This window comes from Cebus imitator, unplaced genomic scaffold (assembly GCF_001604975.1).
Source record: "Cebus imitator isolate Cc_AM_T3 unplaced genomic scaffold, Cebus_imitator-1.0 Scaffold33, whole genome shotgun sequence".
Taxonomy (NCBI): Eukaryota; Metazoa; Chordata; class Mammalia; order Primates; family Cebidae; genus Cebus; species Cebus imitator.
The window spans coordinates 1,410,787-1,434,364 of NW_016107348.1; the positions used below are offsets into that span (position 1 = coordinate 1,410,787).

Below are 23,578 nucleotides of genomic sequence, written 5' to 3' on the forward strand. Positions count from 1 at the left end.
ACACAATCTGTTTGCTGCTGACATAGGTGTTAACGGAATCTGTTTATAAAAAAATTTTACATGAACGGTAATAATTTTTCAGCAGATGTAATATATCTAACTCCTGAAAAGGCTAAAGTTCTTAGTTTCCTACTTGCCTTACAGGATAAGAGAATTAATTGTTATTCAAGTTTTAAATATATATATGAAAGCAATTTTCTTAAAGGAAAGAAAATTAATTGGACAAAGAGGGGGAGGGGCATTAAAAATTCAGAAATCTTTTATAAGATAGTAGAATCAAAGACTAGAAGGAAAAGCCGGGAAGCACACCCAGCACTCTTCTAAGTATATTGCATGTGCTAATTCACTTACTCTTTCATCCAACAATTTCACTTTACAAATGAAGAAACAGGCAAAAAGGAGAGGTTAAATGACCTGCCAAATGGTACTACATTTATCAAAGGTAGAAAAAGAGCTAGAACTCACTTAGATCAACTGATTTTGTATACAGTACATTTTTCTATTATATTATGCTGCCTTTTGACTAATCAGCTGCAGTCTATTCCAAAATCTGAAGCAGAAGTTCTTAACATGAAATCTATGAGCTCTCTAAACAATGTACAGAATTATCTTTGTAAGGCACGTGCATTTTTCTGGGTGTTGCATACATTGGGGGAAGAATTGTTTCAATCAGATTCTTAAAAGAATCCGTGACTCCCATAAAGATCACTAATTTAGAATACTAACAACGAAACTGCCACATATGTGTACTGAATTTTATAAAATATAAAGGAATGCATTTTGAGTTCCAAAAATCAAACTATTGTGTTTTATAAACTGCAATGCCATAGCATCCATTCATCAGAAAGCAAAACACCTGGCCATAGGAGTTCTTCTATCTTAAAAGCCAATCTAAACATCTTGTGCCATAAAGAAAGTTATTTCCAGTCATTGCTAATTATCTTAAAACACACTACTTTGGCATCAGCCATCTAAGCGTTCCTTAAGCATCTGAAGTATTTTATTGAGCACCTACTACATGTAAGGCATTGGACAAGAATTTGTTGATAACAGATACAAGGCTAAGCCAGAAAGTTTGCCTTTAAGACACAAGCAGTATAGTTGGGACAACAAAAATTTACACACAATCAGCATAAGGTAAAAGTTGGATCCTTAGAAAGGACTATAAGAGAACAGAGCAGAAACAACTTGCTTCCTGCTAGAGAAAATGAGGTAGGTTTTAAGTAAGAAATCATGTTTAATAGGACTATGGTCACTTGAAAAGGTCCTGTTGTACAGAAGAGAAAATGCTTTTTCAATTACTTATTCTGTAAAGAAAATAAGAAGTGAGGCCAAACCCCAGAAAAGAGAATTCTGATTTTAAAAAGTAGGGCTGCATATAATACCACTTTAGCTATATTTAACCACCATTAAAAACACCATGTCTATGAAAGAATGCCTTCAGAGACTCAATTTAAGGATAATAGGGACCTACTTTCTTCTAATCCAGTAACAGAGAACCCACTAATTCAAGAGGCACCAACCTCAACCGTTACAGAAGGGACTGAGTCTTTTTAAGTCATAGGAATACTACAATGCTAGTCACCAATTGTTTTTGAATTAGAAAATAATGGGAAGTTGGTGGTAGGGCACAGAAGGATCCTTGACATGTGGGTTACCCATACACAGTAATATATAACGGTTATTCACAGATGAAAAGGTTTTTGGAGTGGCCCCTCTTTATGTATACCTATGCTACAAGCAGTATAAAAAAAATAAAAAAAGCAAACACAGGCTGGGCACAGTGGTTCACGCCTGTAATCCCAGCACTTTGGGAGATCGAGGCAGGCGGATCACGAGGTCAGGAGATAGAGACCATCCTGGCCAACATGGTGAAATTCTGACTCTACTAAAAGTTAGCCAGGAGTGGTGACAAGCACCTGTAATCCCAGCTACTCGGGAGGCTGAGGAAGGCAAATTGCTTGAAACCAGAAGGCAGAGATTGCAGTGAGCCAAGATCGCGGCACTGCACTTCAGCCCAGTGACAGCAAGATTCCAACTCAAAAAAAAAAAAAAAGTAAACACAGTATAAACACACATAAATTTCTGTTTCATTTAATAGATCTTAAATATGTTTCTTAGACACATCAAATGTAACAATTAGTTTGTTTTGCTTTGTGAATTCTTTGGAGGGCAGGTGGCATTTGTTTATCTAAGTATCTGTTTATCATATACAGTTTATCACTAAATATGCTAGGCACAGAGATATTAACAAAATACTTCAGGATAGTGTACACATATAAATATTAAAAAGAGAAGTCCAATAAAATCACCAAAAATGTGTCACAAGGCTGAATGATGAATATTAAAAAATTATAGATATCCAGTCCCACACCAAATTTTGAGTATCTTAACCTCCACAACCAAGCTGTCTTTATACAATGTCACCACCTAGTGGCCAAAATGAAGAAACAGCTGGAGCAACATCATTCCCTATTTCCACCCCTAACAAAACCATGTACAATGTGTAAATTAAATTCTCTCTCTACAGTTCTCTAAGAGCTCAATACAGTCTTTCATAGTCTATATTGCCCACTGTATCCATGCTTATCTGAAATAAAATAACGTGCAAATGAATCCAATCATTATGAAACACAGTACAGCCTTTAATAAACGTCTTTTCACATCTTTATTTTCCTTTCTTGATTTTTTACTCAGTTATCTTTTTTCCTCTTTGTTGAATGTGCATCTAAAAATTATCATATTTAATTACCTATAGATGACTGTGAGTTATCTTTATGATGCTACCTTAAAGGACGTCCCATGTAATCTCTAGCACAAAACAGAAAGTTTCTTCTTTAGATTACTACATTTTTTTCTGAAATTGACAGAAAATATATTTATATACCTGAAGAATAATCACGTTTTTCTTTGAAATTCTTTTGAAACATAAGAGCACTCTTTATGGGAAAGAGGAATAGTGTTTAAATATGGCTATCTTTTTCACCCAATCACAGGAAGATCCTTGCCCATTTCTAAAAATGTTATCTGTACCAATTTCTACTCAGATGGCATCTTTTTACCAAAAGAATATTTCAAATAGGTCTCATGGCAAGACATATAAAGTCCATTTAACTACAAAAATTATGGAAGAAACTAGCTTGGAAATCCATTTAACAGGCACGTTCAACAAATATTCAATTCAATCCATATATTTATCAAGCAACTGGAAATCAGATATAAAACAAAGTATTCTAGTAGGCAATTGCATAAGTATCTATTTCATGAATGAAAATTCAAAGAAAGTAAGCCATTATCTACAAAGATACAAACAAACGCCATAATTCCTCAAACTAAGGAATGCATATATGTGGGCTCTATCGGATACACAAACACCTTTAAGAGGATATGGAGGTATAGATCATTTTAAGTGACTCAATTTCCAGCTCCTCAACTTGAGATAAATGCATTCTTTACTGAACTGATCTACCTGAAAGGGCTCCTGTGCCAGTTATTTCATTACCATTCTTCTCTTCCACATTCCCTCTGCTCACTCTTCCCCTGGTTTGTAAAGGAGAGGCATTACAACTCTCTCCTTACTACAGTTAGTATACTTCTAGGAAGTATAACCACAAGACTAACGCCCAAAAGCATTCTGAGGAATTTTTCTGGTGGAAGACAGTTCGTTCATGAGGTCTCATTAGGACCATGGCTAAGGCAATCCCCAAAATAATACACTTTCCCTGGCTCTATTTTTATGTTCATAAATGATCATTTAACTATCAATCTGTTTTTCTAGACTATTCAATTCTCAGAAAGGAGGGACCTAGCACTTCAATCACTATAAAGACATAGTCCCTTTGGTAAACAAATAAGCATTTTAGTTTACACCTCAGTTTTGGGTCAATTTTATTATTCCTACTTTGTCCCTAAAGGTCTGCTCCATCTATGGATCTTTTTTCTACATCTTTGAGGTTGAAAAATGGACCCTGATCAATGGTAATTCACCAAAAATGCCACTCTGTGAAGTTCCTTTGGAGGAAGTCTTTCCAGGATAAAATCCCGCATTGCATACTATCTTCCAAAATTCAGCTAGTAAATATTACTTCTTTGTAGGAATTTAAGTTCCTAATTTACTTGTTGGATGTACAGCTAGACATTATTGATCTGAAAGGCAAAGGAATGTATTCTGTTCAAATATAATGTTAGAAAATAATGCTGCCATCTCACTGATTTCAACTATGTTTTTCAACATTCTGTGTATGCCAAATACAAAACTCAAAGTCTAATGCTGATTCTTTTAAATATAATTTTTCACATATATAATCTTCATTTTATAAATAAAATAATTTTATATAATCTTTGATATGGTGAAACCATCAATATTTTATAAGTTGAGATTAAAACATGTTTTAATTTATAAATATAAAACAATCGTACGGGCATATATTAATTTTACTTACAGATGTTTCTCTCCCTGAAAAAAAAAAAAAATTCTTACTCAAAGGTGTTGAAGCTGGTTTAAGACTTATAAGGAGTTGGGTGTGGTGGCTCACACCTATAATCCCAGCACTTTGGGAGGTCGAGGAGGGAGGATCACTTGAACCCAGGAGTTTGAGACCAGCCTAGGCAACATAGCAAGACCCTGCCTCTACAGAAATATTTTCAGATTAGCTAGGTGTGGTGGTGTGTGCCTATAGTCCTAACTATTTGGGAAGCCAAGGTGATAGGATCAATTGAGCACAGCAGTTTGAGGTTACAATGAGGTATGATTACACCCTTGCACTCCAGCCTAGGCAACAGAGCAAGACCCTGTCTCTTACAAAAGAAAAAAGAAAAAAGAGAAAGACTTATCTGGAAGGAGCAAAATAGGTAAAATCAACTTCTATCTCAAGGACTAAATAGTCATGGCTGTCATACTTAGCACACTGAAAACCCCCACTTCTAATTAATATCTAATTAAAATTACAGATGTGGATTTTATGTTTTAGGATACTGTTTTTGACTCTCAACCTTACCAAAGACAACAAATGAGAATCTACACTATGATGCTCAGGTAAAATCTTGCAAATAGTGTCCTTTCTGAAAAACCTTGGTTTAATCCCTGGAAAAGGCAAAACATTTCTTGGGCAGTAACCACGTTCAAGAAGTCTAGCCTTCATATCCAAGTGCTTAATAAAGTGCTTTGTTGTGTGTTGCACTGTTCTTAAAATCGTTCTTGAAACCCTGGATGACAAAGAGACATTTGGAAACTATTAATTACCTTGTCATATTTCACTGATTCTAAATGGAAATTTTTTCATGTTAACATCTCCTATGAATCTTATCATCTGCACCATCTCACAATTAAATGATGGCATTTTTTTTCCTTAATGTTATTTAAATAACGGTGTTCAGGAGTCGAGGAGGTAATAAGGTAGGTTCAAAATACACAGTACCCAATGGACTAGTGAATGACCAAAGGAATTTGTCTAAGTTGGCCCTTAATCAACAGGGAGGGTGGGCAGTACCGACCCCCTGCAGTCAAAAATCTGCATGTAACTTGACTCCTCAAAAACTTAACTACTAGTAGCCTACTGTTGACCTGAAGCCCTACCGCTAATGTAAATGGTTAATTAACACAAATTTTGTATATGTGTTATACAGTATATTCCTAAAGTAAGCTAGAGAAAAGAAAATGTTACTGAGAAAATCATAAGAGAAAGAAAATATATATTCATTAAGTGGAAGTAGATCATAAAGGTCTTCACCCTTGCTGTTTTCACAGTGAATAGGCTGAAGAGGGGCTGGTCTTGCTGTCTCAGGGTTGGCAGAGGCGGAGGAGGTGGCAGGTGAGGCAGGCACACTCAGTGTAGCTTTGTAAAAATACACCCTAATTTCTGCCTGACTTGTTTTTTCATTTCTCTAAAAGTTTTTCTAATAGTACCAATCCTTATTCTACCATTTGCTTTAGTTTGGGTACCCATAACATAGAAGGATCCTAACAGTCAAAAGCAGTCTCAAATAATCAGAATGCTTCTGCAAGACTGTCTAATGTCAATCTGTTTTCTGGCACTGTTTATTCTACATCTTGTACCTCATCATATCCATCTGGTTTGGAAGCACTCACTTTCATCAAGCCGTCTTCTGTTAATTCCTCTGGTGTGGTGTCTATTGGCTCTTGAGTTTCTTCAAGATCCATATCTTAAAACCAACTCTCTGCCCCTGCCCTGCCACACATTTTTGCCATACTCACAGTCTTTCAAGATTACCTTGATCGGTTCTGCCATAAATCCTGTGAAGTCATATACAACATGTAGACAGTTTTCTCCAGCAGAAATTAATTGCTTCAGGCATGATGGTTTTCACGGCTCTTTCTATAATGATGGCATCTCCAATGGATTCTTCCCGACCTTCATGATGTTCTATTAGGTTCTCTTTCATAGTGTTGACAATCCTTTCCCTAGAGTACCATGTATAATGAGCCTTAAAGGTCCTTATAACCCCCTGATCTAAAGGCTGAATTAGAGATGTTGTGTTTGGGAGCAAGTAGATTGCTTTGATGCCTTCGGTGTTGAACGCATGAGTTTCTGAGTGGCTGGAGAATTGTCTGATATTGAAAGAACTTTAAAAGGCAGTCCTCTAACTAGAAAGGTACTTCTTGACTTCAAGGAAAAAGCATCAATGGAACTAATCCAGAAAAAGAGTTCACGTTGTCCGGGTCTTCTTGCTGTACAACCAAAAGACCAGATGCTGGTGTTTAACACTTCCCTTCAAGGCACAGGGGTTAGCAGCTTTATCGATAAGCGTAGTGTTGATCACAACCCTGCCCGAATTTGCAGAAAAAACAGAGTTAGCCTATCCCTTCCTGCCCTAAATCCTGGTGCCTGTTTCTCCTCCTTACTAATAAATGTCCTTTGTGGCATTTTTTCTTCTCTCAGAATAGGGCACTTCTGTCTATATTAAAAATCTGTTCATGCAAATAGATATCCTTTCTCCTCAATGATTTTTTTTTTTCTTCTTCAACTTTTAAATTTGGGGTATATGTACAGGATGTGGATGTGCGGGTTTGCTACATGGGTAAACGTGTGCCGTGGTGGTTTGCTGCAAAATCGTCCCATCACCTAGGTATTAAGTCCAGCATCCATTAGCTAGCCGTTCTTCCTGATGCTCTCCCTTGCTCCGCCCCACCAAGGGGCCTAGTGTGTGTTATTTCCCTCCACATGTCCATGTGTTCTCATCATTCATCTTCCACTTATAAGCAAGAACATGTGGGATTTGGTTTTCTGTTCCTGCATTAGTTTGCTGAGGATAATGACTTCCAGCTCCATTCATGTCCCTGCAAAGGACATAATCCTGTTCCTTTTTATGGCTTCATAGTATTCCATGGTGTACATATACCACATTTTCTTTATCCCCCCTATCACTGATGGGTATTTAGGTTGATCCTATGTGTTTGCTATTGTGACTAGTGCTGCAATGAACATATGCACACACATAGCTTTATAACAGAATGAGTTATACACCTTTGGGTACATACCCAGTAATGGGACTGCTGACCCAAATGGTATTTCTGCCTCTAGATCTTGGAAGAATTGCCACACTGTCTTCCACAATGGTTGAACCAATTTGCACTCCCACCAACAATGTATAAAGTATTCCTTTTCTTCCACAATCTCACCAGAATCTGTTTTTGACTTTTTAATAACAGCCATTCTATTAAAAGAAAGATATGAAATGGTATCTCATTATGGTTTTGATTTGCATTTCTCTAATGATCCACTGATGTTGAGCTTTTTTTCATACATTTGTTGGCTGCACGTATATCTTCTTTTGCACAGTGTTCATGTCCTTTGTCCACTTTTTAATGCTTTTTTTTTTTTCTTATAAATTTGCTTAAGTTCCTGTAGACTCTGGATATTAGAACTTTGTCACATGGGTAGATAGCAAACATTTTCTCCCATTCTGTAGGCTGTCTGTTCAGTCTGATGATAGTTTCTTTTGCTGTGCAGAAGCTCTTTAGTTTAATTAGATCCCATTTGCAAATTTTGGCTTTTTTGTAATTGCTTTGGCATTTTTGTCATGAAATCTTTGCCCACGCCTATGTCCTGAATAGTACTGCCTAGATTTTCTTCTGTCACTTCAATAATATTTTTTATGGCATCCAAGAACTCATCTGTTGCCTGTTGGTGAGAAGAAGCTGTTTCTCCTATTATCGTGACCTTTCTAAAGTCAAACCTCCTTCTAAACTTATCAAACCATCCTTTGCTGGCATTACATTTTCCAGGTATAGATCCTTTACCCTCCTTTTGCTTTAAGTTGTCAAAGAATCACCATTTACTAAAAATGCATTTTCACCCCTTAAAAGCTGTTTAACTTTAAACAAAGTTGATTGAAAATTTCTGATACTTTAAATGCCAATAAGATAAAATGTAGTTTAGTTCTGATCAATCTCTGGAAAATCAGTGGCCATATCAGAAAAAGCACAGATTCACTTTCCTAAAAGTCTCTACAGAGCTGAGTTACATTCTCAACCATTAAGGTAAGTCTAAAATCAGTAAGACAATTGATCCAAAGGAAAGATCATCATCTGTATATTGATAAATGAAAGACTAAAGTCTCAGATTTTACCAGTGAAGTACATTTTCTAAAACATTAAATGGAAAAGAAATTTTATTTTAAAAATTTTAACTGAAAATACTTACCATATTAAATAGTAACAACTATCAGACTCATTTCATTAATTAGAGATTATAATAATTCCTCAAACATTTCCAGAGCCAGTATAGCACAGTAATTAAGAGCAGAGTTACTATGTGACCCTGGGCAAGGAAGCTAACTTCTCTGAATTTCAGTTTCCTTTTCTGTAAAACAAGAATACTAATAGCATCTATATTTAATACAGTCACCCTAAAGATTAAGAGAATAGATATAGTATGGATACTATACTAGCATGTAATAAATGGTCAATGAATATTAACTGTCATCATTATTAAGAATTTAGCATATGTTGTAAGCTGGGGATCATTCTTCATATCCTACACAAATTAGAACTTCAAGGAAAGAAAATAAGCCAATGTGGTTGGAACAGAGCAAACAAGGAGGTGAGCGGAAAACTGGCATTAGATGAGATGGTAAGGGGCCCTGTTCATATTATTTGTAATACATATTCTGCTTATTACTGTAATGGATACAGTATACCCATAACCTCTATATATCTTTATATATGCATACATACACACACCAAACTTTGTAAATAAGAATTTCATAGGTACTACATAAAGGATATGGGAAAGAGAGAAAGAAAAATTAGATGGGGTAGACAGGAAAGAGAGTAAAGCAGGAAAAAGAAAGAGGAGATGAAAAAAGAAGAAAAGAAAGAAAGAAGAAGAGAAGATGATGGTTTTAGTTGATGAATGACCCTTGGTTCAGAAAGGGCTAGATTTGTGTATATGCTTGGTTGGCATGATGACACTGAGCACACTGGAGGTAAATGAAGCACGCTAGCAAAGGGTGAATATGAGAGCCAGGAGACTTTTACAACAGTTACTGTTTATGTCAAGACCCACGTGTCCCAGGGGACCCATTTTCACATAATCTATAATTATCTCTTCGCTTTAATCGCCTTGTCATTCCTGAGGCTCTCATGGGCACTGGAAGAGGAAAAGCTCATTAACTAAACCTTTTCTCCTCTCTCCAGCCACCCATGGCTTTTAATTGCTTGGTGTGTTATTATCTAGGAGTGCAACTGGAATCATTTTCATAAGAAAGGGAGGTAGAGAGAAGGAAGGCAACCATGAGTCCCTGAGGTATGCACCAAAGACAAACCTTTGCTTTCTCAATTATTTATGCCAGCTGAGGTTTTACAGGCTGAATAAATCCATAACTCAAGTTCATTCTGAGCAGTCAGATTCTCCAGGGGGAGTTGCCCACTTGCCTATACACACTTGTGTAGTCCTCAAAGAATAACCAGAATGTAACAAGACATATGTCATCCAATTTATCACCTATCACCAAGGTGTTAACACAATGTTGATCACAGGCAACATGGTGAAATAGGCAAGTATTACACCACCACCAGCAAAACAGATGGGGGGAAGCTTTTTGGTGCTAAAGGCACTAGTGTCATTAGGATAGTAGTGTCCCAGAATGACTTGGCCTGTTAAACACATAAAAAGCTGAATATTCATTTTTTAAAACACAAATATGTATAACACATACTCTGGAAGCTTAAGAATCTTTAAGCAGATTTGTTAAAAACAGGCTGCAATCTAACTGTGAAGTTTTGAATAAATAAATAGAATTTTATACCATCTGATTTTAGAAGTAATTTACAATAAAACTACATAAGTTACAGCTTTTTCTCCAATCATATCTCCTTCAGGAAAATTTTAGAGTATAATTTATGTGTGACAAGCTTTTATGCTACTTCCAAGCTAGTTCATATTTCACCAAGAATACAAAATTAAAGCATAAAAAAATCACTTTCATTCTAATTTTTTATACTTATATTCTTCCATTTATAATCAGGACTAGAGAGCAGCCAATGAAAAGATATCTGGGAAATATTTTCAAAATCCATTATTGTTTAAAAATGGAAACTTTATAAGTCAACGATGAAAGAATCTCTTTGAAATTCTGCAGGCTTTTGTGTCTGACCACAAGCAGCGACCTCTGGTATTTTCTGCCAAAACACTTCATTTGTCTCACAGAACAACTAATCAATTCCAGAGCCCATCAATCATTTCAGTTGTATACTAGGTCTGGTCTTGCTTAGAGAAGGTCCAGATGGCTGTCTGTGTAAGTGGAATTAATAAAATTCTAATAGATTACATGACATCAAACTACAAAATATAACAGGGAGGACCAAATCTTATTGTAGGGTGGTGTGGGTACTGTTCAATCTTCACTTACTGTATTTTTAATTCTTGCTCTAATTTCTCAGTTTATGTGCAAACTTCTAGATCAAATCTTTAAGGCATACAAGTAACCAGAGCAATTTCTTGTATATGTAGTGCAGAACCATTTCACTCTACAAACCCCTATGCTTATTAACCAGTGCTTTTTCTGCCCATCTGCAGTATAAATGAAAAACACAGCTGATGTCAAAACTAGAGGTAACTCCCTGTTGTAAGATTTGTTACTCTCTTGTTTCCACAGTTCTAAAAGCACTGGCTCGCCCTTCCTTGTATTCCATTTTCTTTTGCAAAAGCAAACAACTTGTATTTAATTATATAACCAGAATGCCATGATATTTTAGCTCCTAGCATTAGCTCCTAGCTCCTCTGTAGGTGCTTCCTCTGCTGAATTAAAATATTATAAAAACTAACAGTTACATAGTAGCTTATTTTATATCAGATCCTCTTCTAGGATGCCTGTGTATGCATTCACGTAATCTAAGTACCAAGTGAGACAAGTACTATAATTATCCCCATTTTACAGGTAAGTAACTGCCCAATATCACACAGCTGGTAAGTAATGGAACTAGCATTTGAATGTCAGCAGTTTGGATCCATAATTTTTTGTATTTAATTAGAATCAGCCTACTACACCCCCTCAATTATATTACAGAACAATTAACTAGCTTCAGAATGAGAACTGATGTCAGAGCTCTGTGAGATTAACAGAGAGATCTGAACCTCTGACATTATATTGATACTTTCTATGACAGGGTGAAAAGCAGAAAGCAAGCTCAGAATTGGCCCCATGGCCCTTGGCTCAAGAACATTTACCTTAAAACTAAAGCTCATAACTTATCATCTATTATATAACACACATTCATCAGAAAAGCTGCCACAACAATAGAACCCAAACTTAACCAAATGGATTTATTAGATACTGAATTGTCTAATCTTTACAAATGCAAAAAATCTGGAGTTTATAAAGTATCAAAACAAACCTTCAAAATACACTATTTTATGTCCTTTTTAAAAACGATGGTACTATAGAAAAAAATTTTTGCTTTTATCCAAGTCCACCATTTGATGCTTCTAAAATTCTAGAACCTAGTTACTTTCACCTCAGCTGAACATAATTCTCCCAAGAAATTGCAGTTGACATCAATTAAAGCACAACTTTCTCTTAAAAAAATAAGACACCAGACATTATATTTCACCAAAATACAAGCATGACTTGACGACATAACTTCAAAAAACAGACCATTTTCATTGTTGCAACTGCATTCTGATACTTAAGAAATCACAGGGGCTAGATCTGGCCCTTCACTGGAATAATCCAACATTTCAGTACATAACAATTTTCATTATGGCCTAATTTGTTACATTGGAATTCTATTACACTATAAAAAGAACTCTCTCAATACAAGAATATAATTAGTTGCTGTAATTTCTGATCTGCTGTAGCAGTAACAAAATTACTGTGTTTGTAATACTTAAAAGGCTTTCAGTGGCTTGTTCACATTGTTTCTTACTCTTTCTTAACAGTATGTTCAGAATATGAAGATTTAGATATCGTTAAGACTAATACTTAATGAAGACTTCATGAAAAAAAGGCCAAATCTAACCAGTTTTGCCCACAGCGAAGGTTCATATTTCATTCACTTAATAATATTTATTAAATATACTTTCATAAAAATGCCAAAAGTAGTAAGAAAATATTATTCAAAAGTGAAGATGCTGAGAAGCACAAATATTCACAATGTACTGTGTCATTACAGATTCAATAAAAGTGTGTTGAGCTGAATTAAAATCTCTAAAAAAAATAAACTATATTATTCTTTGTCATTGTTTATCACAGTCAAAATTCTAAATATTGATTTAAATCTAAGAGTCACTTCACTAGCAATTGGGTGGGGGATAAAGGAAGGAAGATTAACCCTTCCAACACAGTTTAACTCTTTAACTCTATCTCAGGATTTCTACTCTCACTGCAACTGGAGTACATTTGATTTGCTTCATGTTCTGTAAAGCTACTGCGATCAGTCATGTCATCAGCCATTCTAAAAGAAACTGTATTCAGTATGTCATTTTAAAAAATACTAGAGTCTGGGTAACCTTAAGGAAAATGGCACACGAAATAAAGATCATTATTATTTATAGATAAGTGATTGATATTGTTAGAAACTTAAGCTTAGTGATTTTTTTTTTTTTTAAAGGAAAGTTAAGAAACTATCTCAACTTATTTATCTAGCTAGGAAAGAAAAATAGCCTATACATTTTTTATTGCTTAAGGGAAAGGTGAGGATGGGCACATCACAGCGGAACCAAACCAGCAGTTCTCTGTTTTACCATAGGGTTATTAGGCTAATCCTATATAAGCAATAATCACTAAACTATCAGCTCTTTAAAAGAAGCAGCTGTAGCTACCTCCCAAGTTCTGAGCACTTTCACTGAACATCTACTAAGTTTGGGGGTTTTCCTCAGATAGTGAGGATGCAGAGATGGGTAAAATATGATCCTCACTCTCAAAAACTAAAAGCTAAAATATTTCTAAGTGTACAGTTCAGTAGTGTTAAGTATATTCACACTGTTGTGTAATCTCCATAACTTTATCATCTTGCAAAACTGAAACTCTGTCCCTATTAAACAAATTCCCATTTCCCCTACCCGCTAGCTCCTGGCAACCATCATTTTACTCTCTCTCTGATTTTTGACTACTTTCTGTTTCTATGAGTTTGACTACTCTAAATACCTCATGTAAGTATAATCACTAAGTGTGTTCTTGTGACTCCTTATTTCAGTTAGCATAATGTCCTCAAGGTCCAAAATTTCCTTCCTTTTTAAGGCTGAATAATATTCCATTGCATATACTACATTTTGTTTATACATTCATCTGTCAACAGATGATTCCACCTATTGGCTACTGTACAGAGTGCTGCTATGAACATGGGTGTGCAAATATGTCTTTGAGATTCTGCTTTGTTTTGGATACATTCCCAGAAGCAGAATTGGTGGATCATATGGTAATTCTATTTTAACTTTCCGAGGAAACTTCAGTTTTCCACAGTGGCTATATCATTTTATATTCCAAAATAACTATTAATTTGGAGCAAATTAACTTTTAATTAAATTATAAAAATTAAAATCTGTAAAAGAAATAGTATTTTGAGGAAAATTAACACAAAAATCCTTAGCTTTAGATTGAGACACAAAATCTTGCCCTGCCAACTACTTATGTAGGGAAAAATCGCTGAATGAGACAGTTATTATTAGACACTGATGAAAAGCAATTATCATCACTTATTCACGCACTTATCTGGCACTGATTCAGGCATTTAATTGATTTTAAAGATTATACACCTAAAAAATTATTTCCTGTCATTTATTGTCCTGCTGCAAATACCACCAAATCAGTTTCATGTTAAGAAAGAATGCTTCACAAATTGAAGATTTCAAAATTAAAAATATATAGTACATATATACATAAGCGCATGCAAACACACATACACACATACATGCATATATATTCCAATTATCAAAGATCAGAAGACAAATTACCTGATGGTTTCTTCATGATATAGAGAGCTAATAACTGGCCCACCAAAACCAGTATTTCTTTCTTTTCCTTTCTTCTCTGGTACCTGTGGGAAGGGGGAAAAAAAAAAAAAGTGAAAAAAAAGACAAATGGGTTAAAACAATGTGTATTTAAATCAGTTACAAAATGTCATTTTGCCAAGAAAGACTAAGAATTTTACCCTCAACCATTTCTTCAAACCCTAGTAAAAATTTTACGGTGGTAACAGAAAGGCAAAAGGACTCAGGTCATCACAGGAGGGGAATGGGTACCTGCTGGCAATCTAAGGTATTCCAGTACAACCTTCTGGAGCCACCAAAAAAACAATTCTTCTAGCAAAATCATATCTAGGTTTATAAAATTAAAGTTCCCAAATAAGAAATAAGCTACATTATAGTAAAAGTTCAAACTGAATTATAAAGAAAATGTTTTTAGGTTTAAAAAAAGGAAGGAGAAAAGGTAGAAGACAGATAAAAAGGCGGTTTAGATCGCAAATAAAAGAAAAAAAGAAGCAAACTGCAAAGAAATACTTTCCAAACTCAAGGATTCAATGGGTCTTGCCCCTCTATGTTGGTCTCAAAACACAAGAATAACATTAATTTAGTAATAAGATTCTTCTAAAACATGTAATGTGGAAGCAATGAACCTGGATAATACTGTCTATAGGGATCAAAGTGCAACCTCTGCAAAATCCCATGCATTGACAGCTTTTAGGCCAGGACATCCTGCAAAAATCAAAACTCCCTGTTATTAATAGTTTCCTCTTATACATGCATAGATTAGTATTCAGTCAAAGGACCCCTCTGCAGATCTCTGCAACTGCTAATAAAGGATCATCCTCTCTGGTATTCAGCCCTGCAAATTCTAGTTCAAATTGGTGAGGCTGCCAGGCCATTTTGGGTTCCCCTTCCTTGCAGCCTGGAAAATGGTGCCAGGTAATAAACAGAGGCAACTGTAAGGCACAGCCTGTTTGTTTCCCTGATTTTGTAACTTTACGCTGCTTATAATACAATCTCTGAAAATTACTGTTTTATCTGTAATTTTAGCCATGCATCTGGTTTTCTTCTTGTTTTTGGCAAAAGGGTAAATCCCGTCCCTATTACTCCACCATTCCCAGGAACAGAAGTCCTATAAACATTAACTTTAAACCCAGCATAATAGTCTTTGTACTAACGTAACATAATTTGCTTAAGCATTATCTGACAGTTGTATATTAAGCTATTTTCACTTTTTCACTCATAAACAGACATAATGAATATCTTTAAGTATAAGAAATAAAGCCAGGCACAGTGGCTCACACCTGTAATCCCAGCACTTTGGGAGGCTGAGGCGGGCAGATCACCTGAGGTCAGGAGTTCAAGACCAGCCTGGCCAACATGGCAAAACTCTATCTCTACTAAAAATACAAAAATTATTTGTGCATGGTGGCAGACACCTGCAATCCAAGCTACTTGGAAGGCTGAGGCAGAAGAATTGCTTGAACCCAGAGGCAGAGGTTGCAGTGAGCTGAGATTGCACCACTGTACTCCAAACTGGGCGACAGAGCAAGATTCCATCTCTTAAAACAAAACAACAACAACAACAACAAAAATAAGAAATAAAGTACTTTTAATTAAAATGTGTAGGAAAAACCTGTCCCCCCAAAATTTGATTATGATATATTCTAAATACATTCCCCTTTCCTGGGACTAGTTCCTCTTTCTAAAGCAACTCCACAAATACACGTTAGAATGCTGGTCAGAATGTTTTGTTGGCGGGGGAGGGGGGACTATAACTTAGGCAGAAATAATATTGTAAAAATAACCTGCCATTATCAGATTAAATCCAGAATAAGGATGCTAAAGATTCGTTAGTTTTCCTTTCCATCCACTTCATCGGCCAGAGCGGGTAAACTCTGGCTACTTTACCCTCTTCTACTCCAGTGAAATTTCTCTCATAGAGGCTTAGAAGTTTACTCCATTTCTCTCTACTCAAAATCCATTAAGTCATTTTTATGTTGCATCAGCAATTAAATAGAGTCCAATTTGGCAGCCAACAGGACAAAATTTGCCAGTTCTTACATTGCCTGAGACTCTATTAGTTGAAACACTAAAATGCTTCTTCACTCAAAAGGGAAAGGATAAGTTGTTGGCTAAATCTTTATCACTTGATTCAGACTCCACCTTAGTCAGTGTTTCAGAGTCAATATTTGAAACCGTGTGAAACTTTTTCTTCTATTTGTAAAAGTATTCCTAAGATTATTAGGCTAATCTATGCAAAGAGGTTTCTTGCTTCTGTGTGCTACCTTTTTTGGATTTGTTTTACTGGTTTGTTTAATCCGTTTGTAGTATAACTGTTGAACTCTGGGAAAATTAATCAACTTCTTTTCCTGAGTTTCCTCATTTGTAAAAATGGGAATCACTAACTATTTCATATGGTTGTTTTAAGGACTTAAATTTATACATAAATAGAACAGTAATCAGTGCAAAGTGACCATTATGTAAGTGTTAGCTAATACAATAATTATTATTGCCCAAAACATGGCCATTTCTCCAAAGTAAAAGTGTTTCAGCAATATAGATACAAGATGTTGTGATGTGAGAACTTAAAATATTGACGCCTGAGTCTTTACCTAATAGCTCTAAACTTCTGATTCTCCTAATAAAACAACAAATCCCCCGAACAAACTATCATAAAAACTAACATATCTCGTTATAAGAAAAAGAGAAAGAAAACTAGTACTTAAGGAATATCTTCCATGTGCTTATATTATCCAATTTCCACTTCAAAACAAGTCTATAAAGCTGGTATTATCACTGCATTTTATTTAATTTAAGATATCCTCAATTATAAGAAGCACCATTATTTTCTGTAATGTGCAGAAAGAAAAAACAAAGCCAGTTAAATACACCATTTTCAGATTCATGTAGATTTTGAAAATATTAAAAACTGAATAAATATCTGCCTTAGACTTTGCCAGGCATGGTGGCTCATGCCTTTAATTCCAGCACTTTGAAAAGCTGAGGCAGGAGGATCACTTAAGCTAAGGAGTTCAAAACCAGCCTGGACAACATGGTAAGACCCTGTCTCTACAAAAGAAGAAAACAAACAAAAAACAAAAAAGATTCGATGACACATAAATATATATTCATTTTACAGATTCAAAAACTGAAAGGAGGTGAAGTATGCCACATAAGTGGCAGAATTGGGATTCACACCAAGATCCTTTCATATTCCAAGCCTGTGTTCTTTCTATTAAATTATACCACTTCTCCAAGCTATTTTGGAAACCATTATTAAACAATGACAATATTCTAAATTAAAATGTTGTCTGTTTACTAAGTGTATTTTTTTTTTTTTTTTTTTTGAGATGGGGTCTCACTCTGTCACCCAGGCTGGAGTATAGTGGGTAATCTTGGCTCATTCAACTTCTGCCTCCCAGGCTCAAGCAATCCCCTTTCACCTCAGCCCCACCAGTAGCTGGGACAGGCAAGCACCACCACATCCGGATAATTTTGTTTGTTTGGTAGAGACGGGATTTTACCATGTTGCCCAAGCTGGTCTTAAACTCTTGGGCTCAAGCGATCCATCCACCTCCACCTTCCCTAAGTGCTGGGATTACAGGTGTGAGCCACCATGCCCAGCCTTAAGTGTACTTTTTTAATGTTTACATAAAGTACTTCATTAGTTAAAAGAGAAAACTTTAAAATTAAAAGAAATACTCTGAAGCCAAATTATTCTGATAAATTATGCATAATTTAGTTGACAGACTAATACTACAATTCTAAACCCTTAAAAAAAGGAACACTTTTCTAATAATCTTTTAAAATACGCAATTGTTTTTTCCTGAAACATGAATAGCTATTCATTTCAACACAGAAAAGTAAGAATACTGATTTCATCTCATCTACTATTTGTCACTAGCAGCATTAAAAAGAAAACTTTACCATGAAAATATTGTTGGCTGCTACTTAATAACATTTATAAAATTTTCAAGAAAGGGAAGCTCCATAAATGCACATTTTAAACCTGTTTCTCTTAAAATTACAAACACACAAGGCCGGGCACAGTGGCTCATGCCTTAATCCCAGTACTTTGGGAGGCCAAGGCGGGTGGATCACCTGAGGTCAGGAGTTGGAAACCAGTCTGGCCAACACAGTGAAACCCCGTCTCTACTGAAAAAAAATAATACAAAAATTAGCCGGGCATGGTGGTGGATGCCTGTAGTCCCAGCTACTTGGGAGGCTGAGGTAGGAGAATCGCTTGAAGCCGGGAGGTAGAGGTTGCAGTCAGCCAAGTTCGGGCCATTGTACTCCAGCCTGGGTGACAAACGCAAAACTTCGTTTCAAAAACAAAAAAATCACAAACACACAGCAGTATTTTGAAAAATCATTTCCTAAAACCTTTAAGAAAACAGACATTTAGCCAGGTGCAATCTCATGCCTATGATCCTAGCTAGCACTTGGAAGGCTGAGGCAGGTGGATCACCCGAGGTTAGGAGTTTGAGACCAGCCTGGCCAATATGGTGAAACCTCGTCTCTACTAAAAATACAAAAATTAGCCAGGCATGGTGGTACACACCTGTAATCCCAGCTACTAGGGAGGCTGAGGCAGGAGAATTGCTCGAACCTGGGAGGCAGAAGTTGCAGTGAGCTGAGATCACCCATGGAACTCCAGCCTCAGTGACAGAATGAGACTCCATCTCAAAAACAAACTAACGAAAAAAACCACAGACATTTATAAAAATGTCAATTGTCTAGAAACATTGCATAAATGCTTAAATTGGCATTGGAAAATAATTTTTAAATAAAAGCAATGAGAACAGATATTATACGTGCAAGTATTTTATGGAATCCTCCAAATTTCAGCTTTTCCTAACATTTTTATATATATACTACGTACACTAGCTAACACATTTTTAAAAGATGAAAAGACTGAAGAACGCTTTTTTTAACCAAACACTTTATACCACAAAAATATGAGATAATTTTTACATATAATTAATATGATCAACAGAACTCCAAAGACTCCCTCATTGTCCACCAAGTAAATGTTACTACTTTGTAACAACAAAACAAAAATGATAAATTGCTTTCTACCACCCCACAATGGAATTTAAGAATAAATGTTATATTACTCTTGTCTATTTCCTGGCTTTTGTCAATTGTCTTGGTTCTAGAGTACTTTAAAACTAAGGTGCAATATGTAAGTTACTTACATTTGTTAGTATTTTTACTCAATTTAACACTGTTTTTAAACGGCTATCATGGAAAATTACCTTCAGGTCATTATAACTAATTTTCTAGAATGTAACTCTGATCACAATTTAGGTTTTCTTTAGAAAATTATTCTAAATATAGTATTTATCATAGCTGTTCAGAAATTATAACTTTTGTTAGATTATAAACATCAAAGCAAACAATAAAACATCAAAAGATTCAAATATTTAAACAAGCATTTCTGTAATGTCTCAAAAATACACAGAAAAAGAAGAAACTATTTTAAGCAAGCAAAACAAATGGTTACTATTTCTATAATATATCCAAATGACCTCATTAAAAAAAATAAAAAAATAAAAAATTAAGACTCAACAGATAAACAGGCCATGATTATAAGTAAGCAACAATTAGACACTTGAAGTTACCCACAGGTTTAAGGTTCTATTCACATACACCAATAATGTTACACCAATACTTGGGAAAATGTTTGACATTCCTTAATCATTTACAAAATGCAAATTAAAGCAACAATGAGCAATGAACTTTTAACTACATTAGGATAAATAAGGTAGTAAAATGATAGTGAACTAGGTACTAAAAAGTTAACAGCTCTAATCGTCTTGTAAAGCATATGGCAATCCTACCAAGACCCATAAAAATACTAAGCACACTTTAATTATTTTCACCAATAATACAACTTCTGGATATTATAAGAAAAACATACAATCCTTAACTATTACAACTTGGTATGAGATTCAACCACAATCCTTTTTGTTGGTCATCTTTACCTAAATTTAATATTGTCAAATTTTAAAGACAGAAACATAGGTTAGGATAGATTTTGGGGTTTCTATCTCCTTTTTTATTGTTTTCATGAGGTGGTAAAAATTTTGGACCCTGGGATACTTAGCTCTTGCCCCCTCTGGTTCTTCTTTTTCCTTTAATCTTTATTGTCCTTGCTGTCCTACTTGATTTTGATTAAATTCCCGGTAGCTTGCTCTAATACAAAGCTTTATACTGGAACAAAGTTTTGGTTAGTTAATTTTAGAAGCTTAGAGCGCAGACAGCTCTAGAGAACCTTACCATGAGCCTCTTGTACTCAGCCATGAACTGAAGTGCATAAAAACCCCTTTAAGCTTTACCTGTTGGCTATTTTAGAAATCTGCCATTCTCAGAAAAGTAAGGTACTCTACTGCTTCCTTCTGCTTCCTTCAAAGAGATGCCAATGCCATGCAATTTTTTTTCTTTCATTTTTTAAGAATACAAATCTGGTAGCTGGTTTGTCTCTATTTTCTCTAATCAACTAATTTTCTTACAGATGTTGCTCAAGAGCTTTTGGTTATGCTATCCTAGTTATTCTGTTAAGGAAGCAGGACTATTCAAAAATTATGCTACAGCGACTACCATCCTCCCAGAATTCCAAATATCATAAATTGTTAATGTAACGCATGAATAGGAATACACAAAGAAATAGATTAGTATTGCTAAAGTAGGTATGTTTCCATTCCATTCTCTCTTTTCCATTATTTTTGCCTCCACCTTAGTTGCATGATTTCATAAGAGGGAGACTTAGAGACTGATAGGACAATTTAGTAAACATCAGTTATTTGTGGCCTACCAAAGTATGAATACTATCTCAACATTTTAATCGTTCCCCAAATTGTGAATCTCAACTTCTAACAGCAGAATTCTCAATACCTTATTTCTCAGACTTCCTTGAAGCTATGATGTGCAGGCCCACTATCTACATTCCATTGACTAAATGTGCAAGCAAGTCATCTGGATATAAAATGGAGAACATATCACTGACCTACAACTCACACTTTTTTTTTTTTTTTTGGAGATGAGTCTCACTCTGTCACCCGGGCTGGAGTTCAGCGGCATGATCTCAGTTCACTGTAACCTCCGCCACATGTTCAAGTGATTCTCCTGCCTCAGCCTCCCGAGTGGCTGGGATTACAGGTGCCTGCCACCACACCTGGTTAATTTTTGTATTTTTGGTAGAGACGGGGCTTCACCATGTTGGCCAGGGTAGTCTTGAACTCCTGACCTCAAGTGATCTGCCTGCCTCAGCCTCCCAAAGTGCTGGGATTACAGCATGAGACACTGCACCCGACCCAACTTACACTTCTTAATTCACAGTCCAAAATTTGGTTGATATGGTTCCATCAACAAAAGTAGTGTTAGTTATAAGCAAGATTTAAGTAACTAAATCAAACTTGTATGAATGTATATTTTAGGTACACAGGAGAGTATTAACTAATGCTATCAGAAATTCACATGTAGAAATCAATGTTATCATAGTGAAGGATAACACATGAAATGTAGCATCTATTGCTTTGTGATTACTACTTTTAAAAATACATTATTTATGAACTTATGTACAAACTTATGGGCTGAAAACATTGAACAAATACGCAAAGTTTAAAAATATTTGAGTTTGATATTTGCCATAGGCTTTTTGTAGGCATTCTTTAACAGATTAAGAAAGTTCCCTCCTATTAAAAGCTGTTAAGAGGTTTTTATCATGACTGACTGCTAAATTTTGTCAAATATTTTCCCCCTCTGTTAATATAATTATTTGTTCCCACCTTTTCTCTGTTAATATAGCAAATTACACTGTTTTTCCAAAATTAAACCATCCTTACATTCCTGGAATTAATCCTACTTCATCATGACATACTATTATTTTTTTATGTTGCTAAATTGGATTTGCTAAGGGCTTTTCTCCCCCACCCCATATTTTAATGAATATTATTAATTCCGACCAACTGACATTTTTTGTATCATTTTTTTCTCATTTATGTTTCAAAGCAACTTTTATGAAGTGAATATTATTATCTGTATCTGTTATCTATTGATAGGATAGTGCTACATAACAAATACCCCACAAACCTCAGTGACATAAAACATTAACATTTATTTAGCTCATCAGTCTGTGGGGGTCTAGCTGATCTGGGCCGGACTGAGCTGATCTCAGTTGGTCCAGTTCATAACTCTCTTTTTCCGTATCATTCTTGCCAGACTTTAGTGTCAAGGTTATTCTGGCCTTAAAGAAGAACTGGGAAGTGTTCCCTCTTTTTCCATTTTCCAGAAGAGTTTGTACATGATTAGTGTTATTTCTTCTTCAAATAAATGGAAGAATGAACCAGTGAAGCTATCTGGGACTGATATTTTCTATGCAGAAAGGTTTTTAATTAAAGATTCAATTTCTTTAATAGGCACAGGACTATTTAGATTTTGTTTCCTATTCTGTCAGCTTTGGCATATTGTATTTTTTTGAGAAAATTTTCCATTTGTTCCAAATAGTCCATTTACTTGGCTAGTCATCAGATCTACTTATTAATTTTTTGATTCTTTAAGATACATGGTGATGTCCCTTTTCATTCTTGTTATTGGTTTGTCTTTTTTCTCCACTTTTTTGATCTTGCTAGGATTTTACTAATCTTTTCAAAGAGCCAACTTTTGGCTTTGCTGATTTTTCTCCAGTATACGTTTGTTTACTATTTCATTGGCTTTTCTTCTATTTCCTTTAAATTCGACTTTTTAAATATACATATATATATATATATATATATATATATATATATATAGCTTCTCAAAATGGACTCAACACATTATGTCCTCTAGGGAATTCCAAACTATTCAAGAAGAAACTTATTGAGGACAAATAACTAGAAATATTCTTTTCATGGACTCTCCAGCTCCCCACTTGAAAAAAGGAGAAATGTGTTATTTCATCAAAGAAGAAGTTATCAAATGGGAAAGAAGGGTTTAAAATAAAACTTCCTTTAGCCTGTATGAGGTTTTTCCTCTTATTTAGGTATAAGCTAACAACAGTTTATCTTAAGGCTGCAATACGTAGGACATGAAGAGATGAAGAAGTATTTTCCCAGACAGTATATTTTAGATTCCCTAAAATAACCAAAAAGCATCGTAAGGAATGATCT

General features: G+C 35.2%; 1 protein-coding gene across 5 annotated transcripts in view; it reads right to left on the reverse strand.

The window, feature by feature from the left end:
- Positions 1 to 23,578, reverse strand: part of ACBD6 (acyl-CoA binding domain containing 6) — a 210,863-nt gene that overhangs the window by 133,630 nt on the left and 53,655 nt on the right. For all 5 annotated transcript variants that reach the window (XR_001823808.2, XR_001823809.2, XR_001823807.2 and 2 more), the window contains exon 4: positions 14,415 to 14,497. Coding sequence is in view for 1 of the 5 variants with exons in the window: in XM_017524446.2 (XP_017379935.1) it covers positions 14,415 to 14,497 (83 nt within the window). In the remaining 4 variants the exon portion in view is untranslated. The remainder of the gene's footprint in view (positions 1 to 14,414; positions 14,498 to 23,578) is intronic.